Source organism: Malaclemys terrapin, chromosome 2, assembly GCF_027887155.1.
Source record: "Malaclemys terrapin pileata isolate rMalTer1 chromosome 2, rMalTer1.hap1, whole genome shotgun sequence".
NCBI classification, from domain to species: domain Eukaryota; kingdom Metazoa; phylum Chordata; order Testudines; family Emydidae; genus Malaclemys; species Malaclemys terrapin.
In genome coordinates, this window is record NC_071506.1 from 89,903,104 (window position 1) to 89,917,531 (window position 14,428).

The 14,428-nt window shown below is 43.1% G+C and overlaps 1 protein-coding gene across 4 annotated transcripts; it reads right to left on the minus strand.

Annotated features, from left to right (window-relative positions):
• Positions 1-158: 158 nt before the first annotated feature.
• Positions 159-13,756, minus strand: LOC128831696 (centrosomal protein of 290 kDa-like). 4 transcript variants are annotated; one of them, XM_054018375.1, is made up of 7 exons: positions 13,664-13,756; positions 9,631-9,717; positions 8,129-8,511; positions 5,611-5,701; positions 4,530-4,719; positions 3,398-3,495; positions 159-520 (listed from the first exon to the last, which is right to left on the minus strand). In XM_054018375.1, the coding sequence occupies exons 1-7, from the start codon at positions 13,694-13,696 to the stop codon at positions 368-370; spliced, it is 1,035 nt and encodes a 344-aa protein (XP_053874350.1). In that variant the 5' UTR covers positions 13,697-13,756; the 3' UTR covers positions 159-367. The 4 variants fall into 4 exon arrangements, with proteins under 4 accessions (XP_053874350.1, XP_053874353.1, XP_053874352.1 ...); XM_054018378.1 differs by lacking the exon at positions 8,129-8,511 and adding an exon at positions 10,676-10,815; XM_054018377.1 differs by lacking the exon at positions 13,664-13,756 and adding an exon at positions 10,676-10,766.
• Positions 13,757-14,428: the final 672 nt, after the last annotated feature.

The window sequence follows — 14,428 nt, forward strand, 5'->3', positions numbered from 1 at the left end:
CCACAACTGAAGACTAAGGCCATGAAGTCTATCATAATAAAATGCCAAAGCTGGACAATTAGTCAAATTTAAATACAAAGATTATAAAAAATGCACATTATTTATTCCTGCAACATCCATTTTAAACAAATGAAACAGAACCACTGAATTTCTAAACAAAATGATAAAAGGACAGTTTATTCAAAAACTATATAACAAAGGCACAAGGTCATTGTAAAAGATACAGAACACTGTAAAATTGCATGTTAGAGTCAAGGAAGTCATGATTTTATTGTGGAAAATGAAGTGCTAACCTGGTAACCAGGTTGGTCTGTGTTTTGGGGAGAGAATTCAACATTAAAAATCTAAATGGAATGTTTAATTTCTATTAAGTTTTGTAACTAGTAATAGTCGTATAAGGTGCGGCAAAAGCAAATCCATGTGTTGAACTTATGTGTTTCAAGCACTTTTCATACTGATTATTCAGTTTTATTGATTCTTGTAGAGCATACTTTAAATCTTCTATCTCGTCGAAAAATTCCTAAAAAAGAAAATTCAGTATTCATCTTTTTTTTTTTCTAGTTACATTTCCCATTAGCCATTGGAAGGTTATGGTCATACGTCAAAATTTTTCCCTTCTTCAGCCTACAGACACAGCAAGTCTCACAGCCCGAGTTGATAGACTCAAACTTCCACTAACATGCTAAAAACAGCTGCATAAACATTGCAGCTTGGGCCAGAGCTCAGGCTCTGAAGCCTGGTGAGGAAGGTGGGCTTCAGAGCCGGAGCATCTACACAACCGTCTACACAGCGACATCAAGTTTATCAACTCGGGCTCTGACACTCACTGCTGTGGGCTGCATAGACGTACCCTCAGAGTACTCTTCAAATTATACACATAGGAATCACTTTGGTCACCGGTGAGGCTGCAACCACATCTGAACTGAGATGTGACAGTTAACTGCAATACTGCACAACAGCTTACAATTTTTATACATATAGCATCTTTCATACAAACAGTTTCAAAATATTTTACAGACAAATAATAAAAGTAAAGTAAAAAATACGATAGCAAGAGAAATTAAGAGAGAAGGAAAAGAGAGAAGAGTCAATGTTGCAGAAAGACAAAAAGGTAGTTCTAAATGGCAAGAAGGAAAGGTAGTCACACAAACCCAGTGGTGTGGACAGAGATAGTAAAATGGATTCAAGAGAGAAAACAAAGTCCACAAAGACACAGGGAACAAATCAGTGAAAATTTAAAAAAACCAAAGGGGTTTCAATGGGATCTCAAAGTGAATCAGGAGCCAAAAGAGGTGTCTGATAATGGAAATGTAGTTACATTTCCCTGTATTTGCAAAAGCCAGACAGCAGAATTCCACACATCATGGAGTCTGGAGAGCTGAGAGTTAGGAGTGAGTCCGTAAAGACTGGAACTGCAATAGTCAAGGAGAGAGGAGACTAAGGTATGGATACGGATTTCAGTAATGGAGGAATCAAGGCAATGACTTGCACAGGCAATCTTTCAGAGTTTAGGACAGAAAAAGAATAGCATATCCCAATCACTTACAGAGGAAGTTTAGCAATAGTAGGCAGAATGTAATCACCCAGAACTCTAGCTTGAAAGGGGACACAGAATCTATTACTTTCAAAAGAGACTACATGATAAAGATGCCTCCAGATTTTACTGTTTTCTTCTCTTGTTTTTACTTTGACTAAGTGCTTTGGAGAAGGGAGTCAATGTTGGTTTTGTAACCTGCCACACACATCTTGTAGTCATCTGTATAATAAAATTCCACAATTGTTACTCTGTATGTCACTGTGAAGCCTACAATGTCCATTGAGTCAGCGTGAGGAGACAGAAACAGCTACAAGCATGGCTGAGAGCTCTTTTTGTTCAGAATATCACCAGATTCACTGTTTTACTGTCCAATTTTTATGTTCTCAGCCACTTTGATTTTATGAATTACACCTGTGTGGTGTGTAGCTACAGTAGGCATGTATCTATGCCAAGCCACGAGTCCTAGACCATTGTGATATCAGAGGTAACTCAACCAATCACCGCCCTTCCTCTATAGCTAATTTGCATGCAACGGTTGTATTGGTTGTATGAGAAAGGCTGCATAGACTGTGGATTATGTGGCCCAACTGCCATGCCCATGTGATATCACAGGCTTTCACCTACTAATATATCAGTAATAACAACCTTAGTGACAAATAATTAGGTCCTCAGACAGATCTCTCATCTGAAATATGAGATTTTCAATCACACAGTAGTAACCCTACCTCCTAAATAAAACATCAGGCTGGGCCATATTGATTCGTAACAATTCTTAGAAAACAGTCACACACCATAAATCACCAATATCACTTCCTGCTGGATCTGTAAGTACTACCCAGCTGAAAACCTGTTGGAGCAGATGAGAATAACAGGACAAGGTAGTACTTCCTTCAAGAGGAAGCACTAAGTTAATACTGAAAACAAGTGAAAAGTTATATCAGTATCTGAATTTATTCTTCAACGAACATTCATGACTATACAATTATTAGGATTACTCTCTACACGCCGAGCATAAAATTTACGAAAGCACCTAACTGGACTGAAGTTCCCAAATCATTTGAATGTCAATGATGCCAGCATGTGTTACAAATGTCCCAGTCCAAGAGCCAATGGATTAATGTTTGTCCTCCAATCAAAAGGACCGAGCTGAAATCATTAGCTTTATGCAAACACAAAAATCTTTAAAAAAAACTGAAAGGAAATTTGCTGCTTAAAAAGAAGAAAACTTTCATCTGGATATTTCAATAACTGAGATGAACAGTAAGATTAGCCCTCCAACTCTTACCATCTCATTTCAAGAATTACCAACACTTCCCACTAACTCCCTTCCCCCTTGGTCTAAATGTCAATTTTAACAGCCCAGCAAAGAAGAGTGAAAAGTCCTGCCCTAGGAATAATTAACTCCATGGGAGAATAATCCTCTGCTCACAAATATTACAGAGCAGCAGTGGATACTTAGTTTGGGAAATTTGTTTTTGTTCTCGATGCAATTATCTATCTGTTGGGCAAAACTAAGTCAATCGATTTACACTTCAGTCAGTTTCTCTGTAACACAGAGAAAATAATCTCTCGATTTATCAAGAAGGTGGAGAACTGGAGACAGAAGTCACCCAAGATAAAAGCGTGTTCACAAGAGAATCAAGCAGGTAAAAGCAAAAGTTCATCTGAATTTCAGTTACTCCTCTTCCTGAACAAGTGTGTATGGAGGAGATTAAACCAAAGACGTTTTAAATGCTAACAAGCAAACACATATTGGAGTCCATTTGTACAACAGCAAGTACTTCTTCTATGGCTAATATACACTAAGATGTTAGTTTTATAAATTTGTCTATTATGAAATTTACCCTAAAAGGAAGTTACCTTGTCTAATCCAGGTAATTCATTTCTTTGCATTCTCCTTTCTCTAGACAACTTCTCATTTTTTTTCTTCAGCTTTTGAATCTCAAGCAGCAATAGCTCTACATTCAAATTAAAAATTCATATTTTAATCATTACAATTAACTTCTCAGACATCTGTCATAATCATATTATACTACATCCAGTGTTTGGTGTTATGAGCAGTAATTTGCATAACAGTATTTTAGAAAAAAAATAATTTACCTTTAAAAATTTGATCCTACACATTTCCAACCACTACGAGATCACAGGATCTGCCAGTGGGATAGTTTTTATGTAAATTTTTATAAAAGCCTATTCTGAGATTTTTGCTTTGCTAGCATTCTATCCAACAATCATAAACTCTACTCTCACACATGATTTGAGGACTTCGGAATTGCAGTGAGTTCTTGGCTTTAAATAAAAACCTTGATGTCACAGTAGTTTGGGCACTCTATATATAAACTATTCCTCTGATGGGTTCCTCCATTAGTTAGATAAAATCCTGTTCCACTCTGCTCTATTCTAGAAAATAAAAATTATACTGTGTTGGGTCTAGGTTTGACTCTTAGCTTCCATACAAAGGTGACCAGTTTACTGTAAAAAAAAAAAAAGGGGGGGGTGGGGGAATGTTAGATCTAGCTAGGTTCTCCCTCATACATCATCACCAAAAATTAAGATTCTGAAGTCAAAAGTATGAAGCTGCATACCTGTGCAACAAGACTGCCTCCAATGGGTTTGTACAGGTACAGCTGACTATAACATAGTAAATAATGTTGATACACAAGATATAGTCTACAGCTCCTTTCCCAGAGCTACATTGGCTTTATAGGTCTAAGCAAAAATAAAAAGCAGCAAACGTTTTTTGTCACTAAAATAAAAAAATGTAAGACTAAATCGTAGATCTATTGATCAGGAGGGCCATTTTCACATAGCCCTTACTGTAGTATCTGAAGTGCTATTAAGCTTTGAAAAATGGCTAAATGAAACACGTTGCCTTGAGTGAGCCCTATGTTTTAGGATGAAATGCATCCTCTTTGATGAGAAATGACATGTATAAAAGCATCAGAGCAGGGAGTCAATGTTTGTTTTGTAAACTGCCACACATAGCTATTACCTAAATATTTGCAAGAACAGGCTTCCTTCTTTTTACATATGCATCTATGAGAAAATGTTACTTCTCTCTCTGCTGTTGGAGTCCTTACTCCAGAAACAGTGTTGTCCTTCTGGGAGACCTTTTTACATTCCAGCTGCTCAATTCTTTGCTTTTGTAGTTGAAGTTGATGCTCTAGCTCATGAATTTTAATCTATGTTTAAAAAAAAATAGAAAATTTAAAGCAGAAGTGTACAAAAAAATTCAATCTCAGATTTATGTGATTAGAAATATCTCTTAGCACCAATTTAAAACTCCCAGTATCTAAATTGAACAGAATTTACCAGCAAAACCATGGAGGATAAGAGGCAAATCCTGCAAACACCAATTTTTTTCAAAAATCTGTTATAAATACATACACACAAATAAGAAATACCAACCCTCCTCCCACAAAAAAAAAAATGAAACATTTTACACTGGTCCTGATCTGAACTTACTGATATCAGCCAAACAACTATGACACTTTACTTTGAAAAATGATTAATCAGAGTGCATAAATCTGAAGAGGCACTTAAAGAATTTAAATGTATTGGGGAAATATTAGTTTGAAATATTACGTAATATTGTCAGATACAGCACGTCCCACATTTTTAAAAGTAAATACTAAAATACAACAATTTTCGCTATCTAGTGGCTACATTTACATAACTGGATTTTTTAAATCTGTTTTGTTGTTTAACTATGAAATATTAATATGAAGTTTTTAAACTAACAATTATGCAACTCTTTTTTCTGGCAATAGCAAAAATGGTGTTTATCCCAACACAATGAACACTAACTCCAGTTAGATTGAGCTAGTTCTTACAAATATCTACAAAAATAGCCTAAAGGCAATCAACGTTGAAGTCGTGGACTGAAGAGAGCAGTGACAGAATTTACTCTTAAAGTCAAAATAAGACCATTCACCTGTGAACTCAACAAGGAAAAGAAAGAGAGAATGAAAAGAGAAATATTCATGACCATTTATATAAATATTAGGAAAGCTCAAAACTTATCCTTAAATGTCACATTAAATTATTTGAAAAACTGAACAGTCACTACTTACAGTGAGATTTTTAATTGTTTCACTTTGTTCCTGGTTTATTTTGATTTCTCTGTCATAATGTTTCTGCAGGTTATTATACATCTGAAGTATTCTAATAACAGAAAAAAAATGTATGAATTGCTGAATATAGCATGCAAACTACCATTTTATTCCTTCATACCAGAACCTAAAAAAAAAAAAGCCTGCTCACATTTGCTAATGTGTTAGTTATACGGAAACCCTTTGGATTGTAGTTATATTTCATATCTCTGAGTCTACATAAATCAGGTCCATAGATTAACTAGTGCAGTATTTTTCAATCCATGGGTCGCGACCGGGATGTTAAAAGTCCCGTTTGCGATGCCACCCAGCTAAGGCAGACTAGTGCCTATCTTTTCCGACACTGCGCTGTGCCCCAGCAGCGGTCTGGCTTCTAGGCAGGGAGGCCACAGGGCTCCTTGTGCTGCCCCCGCCCCAAGCACCAGCTCCGCACTCTGGTTGCCGGCCAATGAGAACTGGGGGGGGGGGGGAGGGGGGGAGAGGAGATCCTACAGGCAAGAGTCGTGCGCCTCCACCTAGGACCCAGACCAGCTGCTGGCCACTTCCAGGGCGATCTGCGGTGCACCCCGGTTGTGCCATTGCCCGGGAGCCACTGGAGATAAGTCCATGCCCATGCCTCAATCCCTTGCCCTAGCCCTGAGCCCACCCCCAAACATGGAGCCCCTTCCTGCACCCCAAACCCCTCATCCCCGGCTCCACCCCAGAGTCTGCACCCCCAGCCCAGCCCTGACCCCCTCCTGCACCCCAACCCCCTGCTCCAGCCCTGAGTCCCCCCCAAAATCCAGAGCCCCTCTTGCACCCCAAACCCCTCAGCCCCAGCCCTGACCCCCTCCAACATACCAACCCCCTGCCCCAGGCCTGAGCCCCCCCCCCCAAACCCGGAATCCCTTCCTGCACCCCAAGCCTCTCATCCCTGACAACACCCCAGAGCCTGCACCCCCAGCCCAGAGCCCTGACCTCCTCCTGCACCCCAACCCCCTGCCCCAGCCCAGAGCCCCCTCCCACACCCTGAACCCCTCATTCCTGGCCCAACCCCACAGCCCGGACCCCCACACCCCAACCCTCTGGCCCAGCACCACCCACACCCTAAACCCCTCACCACCAGCTCCGTTGGGTCGTGGGCATCAACAATTTTCTTCAACTGGGTCCCCAGAAAAAAAGTTTGAAAACCACTGAACTAGTGAATACGCATGGATGTTTCTCCTATTACACCATTAATATGTTCAACTCCTAGAAATAGAGCATAATCTTAGGTAATAACCCGAATTATTGGTATTCTTGTGTATAAGAAATATGCCCATTCAAATACCAACATTCATACGAAATAAATCCAAAATACATACACATAAACTGTATGTACACATCAACAAAGAACAGTAATGTATGGTTCATACCTGCAACCCTTACTCATATGAGTAGACCCAATGACTTCATGGATTAAGGATTAGACTATTCAGGCCTGACTCAAAGGTCACTGACTTCAGTGGGTATTGGATTGGGCTCTTACTGAGAACAAAATGCAACTGGCTATGTGAAGAACCCTGTGCTTTCTGAAATGGACACTTTGCCCTGGTCTACACTATGACTTTAATTCGGATTTAGCAGCGTTAAATCGATTTAACCCTGCACCCGTCCACACAACGAAGCCATTTATTTCGAAATAAAGGGCTCTTAAAATCAATTTCTGTACTCCACCCCGACGACCGGAATAGCGCCAAAATCGATATTGTCATTTCGAATTAGGGTTAGTGTGGCCGCAATTCGATGGTATTGGCCTCCGGGAGCTATCCCACAGTGCCCATTGTGACCGCTCTGGACAGCAATCTGAACTCGGATGCACTGGCCAGGTAGACAGGAAAAGCCCCGCGAACATTTGAATTTTATTTCCTGTTTGCCCAGCGTGGAGAGCACAGGTGACCACAGATAGCTCATCAGCACAGGTAACCATGCAGGCCGATAATCGAAAAAGAGCACCAGCATGGACCGTACGGGAGGTACTGGATCTGATCGCTATATGGGGAGAGGATTCGGTGCTAGCAGAACTTCGTTTGAAAAGACGAAATGCCAAAACTTTTGAAAAAATCTCCAAGGGCATGATGGAGAGAGGCCACAACAGGGACTCAGATCAGTGCCGCGTGAAAGTCAAGGAGCTCAGACAAGCCTATCAAAAAACAAAGGAGGCAAACGGTCGCTCTGGGTCAGAGCTGCTTACATGCCGCTTCTACGCCGAGCTGCATGCAGTTCTAGGGGGGGCCGCCACCACTACACCACCTCTGACCGTGGATTCCGAGGCGGGGATAATCTCATCAGCTACACCTGAGGATTCTGCAGACGGGGAAGAGGAGGAGGAGCTTGCGGAGAGCACCCAGCACTCCGTTCTCCCCAACAGCCAGAATCTTTTTCTCAGCCTGACTGAAGTACCCTCCCAACCCAGTATCCAAGACCATGACCCCATGGAAGGGACCTCAGGTGAGTTTACCTTTTAAAATATAAAACTTGTTTTAAAATCAAGCATTTTTTAATGATTACTTTGCCCTGAGGACTTGGGATGCATTTGCGGCCAGTATAGCTACTGGAAAAGTCTGTTAACGTGTCTGGGGATGGAGCAGAAATCCTCCAGGGACATCTCCATGAAGCTCTCCTGGAGGTACTCCAAAAGCCTTGCCACAAGGTTTCTGGGCAGTGCAGCCTTATTCCGTCCTCCATGGTAGGACACTTGACCATGCCATGCTTGCACCAAGTAATCTGGTATGCATGACAAAGCCTGGCAGCGTATGGTCCCGGTGTTTGCTGGCATTCAAGCAACATCCGTTCTTTATCTCGCTGTGTAATCCTCAAGAGAGCGATATTGCTCATGGTAACCTGGTTGAAATACGGGAATTTAATTAAGGGGACAGAGGTGGCCGTTCCTACTGGGCTGTTTGCCTGTGGCTGAAAAGAAATTCTTCCCTGCAGTTAGCCAAGCGCGGGGGGGGGCGGGGAATTGGCCCAGAGCTTTTCGCGTTTGGCTAGCGGGGATCTTCCCTGATACCAGCCACGCGGTGGGGGGAGGGGTAAAGCGATCATCCCAGAGAATTCATGGCAGGGTGGGGGTTGTTAGTTTGGTTCCTGCAGGGAACTTCCCAATAACTATTGTCCTACAAAATATGTATTCAAATCTTTAATTTGATCCAAAACCTTGACAAATAAAATGTAAGACTCCAATCCTGCAACTGATAGAGCATGAATGGACTGCTACACTATATGGAGTCCCAATGAACTTAATAGGGCTCCGTGCAAGCAAAGCAGCCCCTGTATGCACTACAAATAGCATGATGACAGCCTTAATGCTCCTTCTGGGAACTGAACTAAAACTGTACCCTTCACATCACAAGCCAGTTATGAGAGTTTACATCCAGAAATAACTCACAAACCCCAATGTAAAATAAATCACTTCCTGTTAAAAAATAACAGACTAAAGCAATAGGATGATTTAACTGCTGTGGTTTTATATTGGACAGTGCACTGTCCAACGAATGACTTACATTTAATACTTCTAGATTCCTAACCTCAAATTATGTCATTTATCTTTCTCCTCTATACAAGCTTCCTAACTTCTTTCCATTTTTCCCTAAGCTTCCTCACTTCCTTCTATTTTTCCCAAGTGAGTGAGTTGTGGAGAAAATTTCTACTCAAGCCTTATATATTTTTCTCTACTTTCATTGTCTGAAGCATTGTCAAAGCATTCCCTTTCTCAACACTTAAACAAAATGAATTTTCATTTCTATAGCATAATGTAGGAATTTGAATTCCCTCAAACACACTGAAAGTTACTTCCAAGCAACATCTAATATACCCATGACATTTCTCATGAATAATATACTCCATATTCTACCCAAGAGAAGTGAATCACCATATAAATTCCTTAAAGTATGCTAGTTCCAGTGAGAGAAGACATGCTTCATTAACCTTGCAAATAAGCAAGTCCCCAGAAGAACTTACCTGGCACTTTTGCTTGCTACTTTCATTTCCTTGTTGTGACTGCCACCTCCCTCGTGCCATAAGTGGGATTCTGTTTGAACCTGAACACTTAATTGAAATAAATGCAACAGCTTAAGGATGGTCTCTCTCCCACTCAACAATGCAAACAGATTTCAGAACTGTGATGCGACATTTTAAAGTAGGAAGGATAAATGAAGACATTTTTTCCTTTGACCTCAAAATACAAGTTTACACTTCTCATGTTTTTCACTCTGTATGGAAAGTCCTCCTGAAAATACTGCACATATTTAAAGTATTGCACATTACACTCACTGATGGATATTTTGATGGTAAATAAACATAGAGCACTTTACACTAAGTTGGATACTGGTTTCACACTGAGTAAGCAAACGCAGCAGCCACATACATAGAGATAGATATTAGAACTTGCTGTTGCATTGACAGTGTGAATTTTGTCCAGAGCACCAGGCTTGCCCTCTACTCTTTTTTGAGCAGTGCCCCAAGACTTTTATCATCCCTTTTTTTCCTTGCACGGACCGCCAACAAAGATAAACAGAACAAATTATGTTTAATGGCTCATCTAAACCAGTGGTTCTCAACCAGGGCTCTGGCGCCCCCTTGGGGGCCACAAGCAAGTTTCAGGGGGTCTGCCAAAACAGGGCCAGCATTAGACTTGCTGGGGCCCAGGGCAGAAAGCCGAAGCCCCACCGCATAGTGCTGAAGCCTGGGGCTCCAAGCCCAGCCATCCGGAGCTGAATCCCGAGCAACTTAGCTTTGCAGAGCTCCCTGTGGCATGGGGCCCCGGGGCTACTGCTCTGCTTGCTATCCCCTAACGCTGGCCCTGGCTTTTATATGCAAAAAAACAGCTGGGCCGTGGAGTTTTTATAGCACGTTGGGGGGCCTCAGAAAGAAAAAGGTTGAGAATCCCTGATCTAAAAGATGGCATCAGGGGACAAGTACCCAAGTTCTGCAGGGCAATGTCATCCCTGCATACAGGTCCTAGTCTCAAATCGAGACTTTAATCCAGGGAAATAATAATTCTTACTCTCTGCTTGTGACATAGTCATGCATTAACTGCTCCAGATGCAGTTTCTCCTGGATCTGAGCCAAATCATTTTCTAGCTGTTGATTTTTTCTACGCAGCCTTTTCAGCTTCCTAAGTAGCTGTTCGTTTTCATTATTGAGCTGGAAAGTAAGAGAAAAACATTTTACCAAATGAAATTTTCAAATGCTATATTAATGTGGGTTCCTAACATTTCTGATTAACATTCATTTTTATAAACCCCAGTATGTTTACCCTGGGTCACTCATATGCATAAAGCAAGGTACTTCAGAAAGCCATTGGCTTAATATTTTTATGGAGAATGAACCCGAACACACTTTCCTTAGGATTTACACAAAAGATATAATATCCTCTGTACAGTTTAGTTAATCAGTACCAAATGCTTCTATTTTGTCAGTGCATCAAGTGAAAAATATGTTTCTATACACAGAGAAGAGGGAGAAGATATGCATGCTGTTGCCAGAGGTTCTCAAATTGTGGGTCAGGACCCCAAGGGCTGGTATTAGACTTGCTAGGGCCAAAGCCAAAGCCTGAGCCCCACCGCCCATGGCCTTTCAGCCCTAGAAAGGCAGGCTAAGGTTACATGCCTCCTGCTCAGGGCAGAAGTCTTTGGGCACCCCCACAGCTCGGGTCAGCAGGACTGGGGTGGGCTCGGGCTTCGGTCCGCCCTCCTGGGGTCATGTAATAATTTTTGTTGTCAGAAGGGGGCTCACGATGCAATGAAGTTTGAGAACTGCTGTGTTGGACTATACTTTGAAACATAGGCCCCAATTCTGCAGACACACTTGTGCTTATCACAGAATCATAGAATACCAGAATTGGAAGGGACCTCAGGAGGTCATCTAGTCCAACCTCCTGCTCAAAGCAGGACCAATCCCCAAACAGATTTTTACCCAGTTCCCTAAATAGCCCCCTCAAGGATAGAACTCAAAACCCGAGCATTAGCAGGCCAATGCTCAAACCACTGAGCTATCTCTCCCCCATTAAGCTTTATAAATGATTAGTCCCATTGAAGCTCTTAGTATATAAATAGCTTTAGGATGAAAAGCACTTTATATATTTATATTATTTTCACCTAAGTAGCTTATTCCACTGCTTAACTGTCTTTATCGTTAGGAAAAAATTTCTAATATCTAACCCAAATCTCCCTTGCTACAAACTAAAATGATTGCTTCTTTTCCTACACTCAGTGGACATAGAGACCAACTGATCATCATTCTCTTTATTGTAAGATTTTACATATTTGAAGACTCTCATGTCTATGTCCTCAGTCTTCTCTTCTCTAGACCAAACATGCCCAATTTTTTCACTCTCATATTTTCCAAGTCGTTTTTTGTTTGGTTGGTTTTTTTGCTCCCCTCTTGACTCTCTCCAATTTGTTCACACTTTTTAAATGTGGTATCCCAAACTGGACATAGTACTCTGGCTAAGGCCCTATCAATGTCAAGCAGAGAAGAAGAATTACCTGCCATGACTTACACATGGCACTCCTGTTAGTATGTCCCAGAATGACATTTGCCTTTTTTGCAACAGCATCACACTGTTGACTCATTTTCAATCTGTGATCCACTGAAACCCCAAGATCCTTTTCTGCAGTACTGTTCCCCAGCCAACTATTCTAATATGATTAGGCTTATTTCTGTAAACACTTATGATTTTGATTATCTTTATACATAAGTAGTTACACTGAAGTCAATTGGGATACTCAAGCAAGTAAAGTTAAGGATGCCATAAGTGTTTGTGGGATCAGGGTCATAAGTTTATTATAAGACAAATTTTAAAAATAAAAAAGTACACTTCAAATGGGTTTGTTTGGGTTTTTTTACATGAATTAGGATATTGTAAATCCAAATGGTAACTAGATTGGTAGATCTTAAGAAGTTTATGTTCAGCTATTATAAATAACAGCATCATACACTTCATCTTCTAATCAGCAAGAGAGCAATTTAAGATGTTGGAAACATGCAAGAGCTAAATAAACACAATGAAAACAACATAAATAGCTTAACCATTTAAATGCCAAGTGGTCACTGTGAGCAATTAATGTGTTCATCTCCTTTTATCCTAAAGGTAGTTACAAACTAAGCACCTGGTCCTAATTATATCCATGCAGGCTGACCCCTATAGAACCAATTGCATGACTGGAATTAGGAGCCTGATTTTGCAAAAAATGTACAATTCTAACTTTAGTCTGGAAATAATCCCACTAAACTCTGAGACCAAGGTAGGCATATGTTTCAGTACCTTGATGAATCAGGTTTATGTGAGTAAAATGACTCGATCGACTTGGTCCTTAAGCAGGTACCTAGATTTATCATGTTGTGGAAAACGCAGCTAACAGTAGCGCATACTGTACATCAACGGTAAAGAATAAACAACACTATGGACTTGCAGTCTGGGTAACTGGTGGAAGGGGCAGATAAAACGAGTATGGAGGAATACCCGTGCCTCCAAGTCCCCCCGCCAGTGTTTGTGGTTTACACTCATAGTTCCCCAGCTGAAGAGGGTTTTTCACCCCCGGCGCGGTGCGAAAGTCCCAAACGGGGGTTACGAATTAGCTGAGCCCAAGGGGGGGGGGGGGGGGGGGGCACAGTGAAAGCGCCAATCCACAGAGCGCTGCCCAGCGCGGGACGGGAGCAACCCCCCCGCCCCCGCCCCCGGCCCAGGCCCAGGCCCAGGCAGCCGCGGCACGTGAGACCGTTTCCCACCAAACTGGCACGCGGCTGGTGGCGCGGGAGCGGGGGCGTTGCTACGGCAGCCACAAGGCCCGTTCTGCCTTGGAGGAGCAGCGGGGACTCGGCCGTGGCCACTGAGGGGCAGCACCTCAGCCAGCGCCGCCTTTCACAGGCGCAGCCGGGCCAGTATCGCCCCGCCGGCCGCTGAGGCGCTGAATCTGGGAACCACCCGCCCCTGCGGTGCCTCAGCGCCCCTCGCAGGCATCCGCCCCCCGAGCCTCCGCGGCTCACTCACTTGGAGACACTTGTGGATGGTGGGCAGCTCCATGGGCCCCAGAGGAGAGGCCACCCCGCCTCCCCCGTGCACGAGCAAGGGGCGGGGACTAAAGAAATCCCTCCCCCTGCAACGCGCGTCCGCTCTTTCCAACGGCCCCGCGGCTGCGGCACTGAAAGCCCCCTGGCTGCGTGCCCTCTTCGCTGCCTGCCCGCTTTCCCTCCGTGTGTGCATCACCGGGGCGTGCAGGGACTGGGGGCGCCGGTGTTTCAATACTGAATGAGGATTAAGAGGCGGACGCGATTCCATCCTCACGGCCGAGTTTCCCAGCTCGAGACAGGCAGACTATGGTCACCTAGTTATTCGGATGGACGCGACCTCAGACAGTGGGTGATGTAATTAATCCGCGACCATGCTGCTTCAGGCCCCCTCCCGGGTGCCATGGAGACGGAGGCAAAGAGGAGGGGCTAGTTCCTCTCGCGGGCCCTACAGGGACTCAGACTAGCAAACCATCTAAGTCAGTGGTTTTCAAACTTTTTTTCTGGGGACCCAGTTGAAGAAAACTGTTGGTGCCCATGACCCAACGGAGCTGGGGATGAGGGGTTTGGGGTGTGGGAGGGGCTCAGGGCTGGGGCAGAGGGTTGGGGTGCAGGGGTGAGGGCTACAGGGTGGGACTGGGAATGAGGGGTTCAGGGTGTGGGAGGGGGCTCTGGGCTGATGTGCAGGAGGGGGTCAGGGCTCTGGGGGGTGTAGGCTTGGGGTGTTGCCAGGGATGAGGGGTTTGGG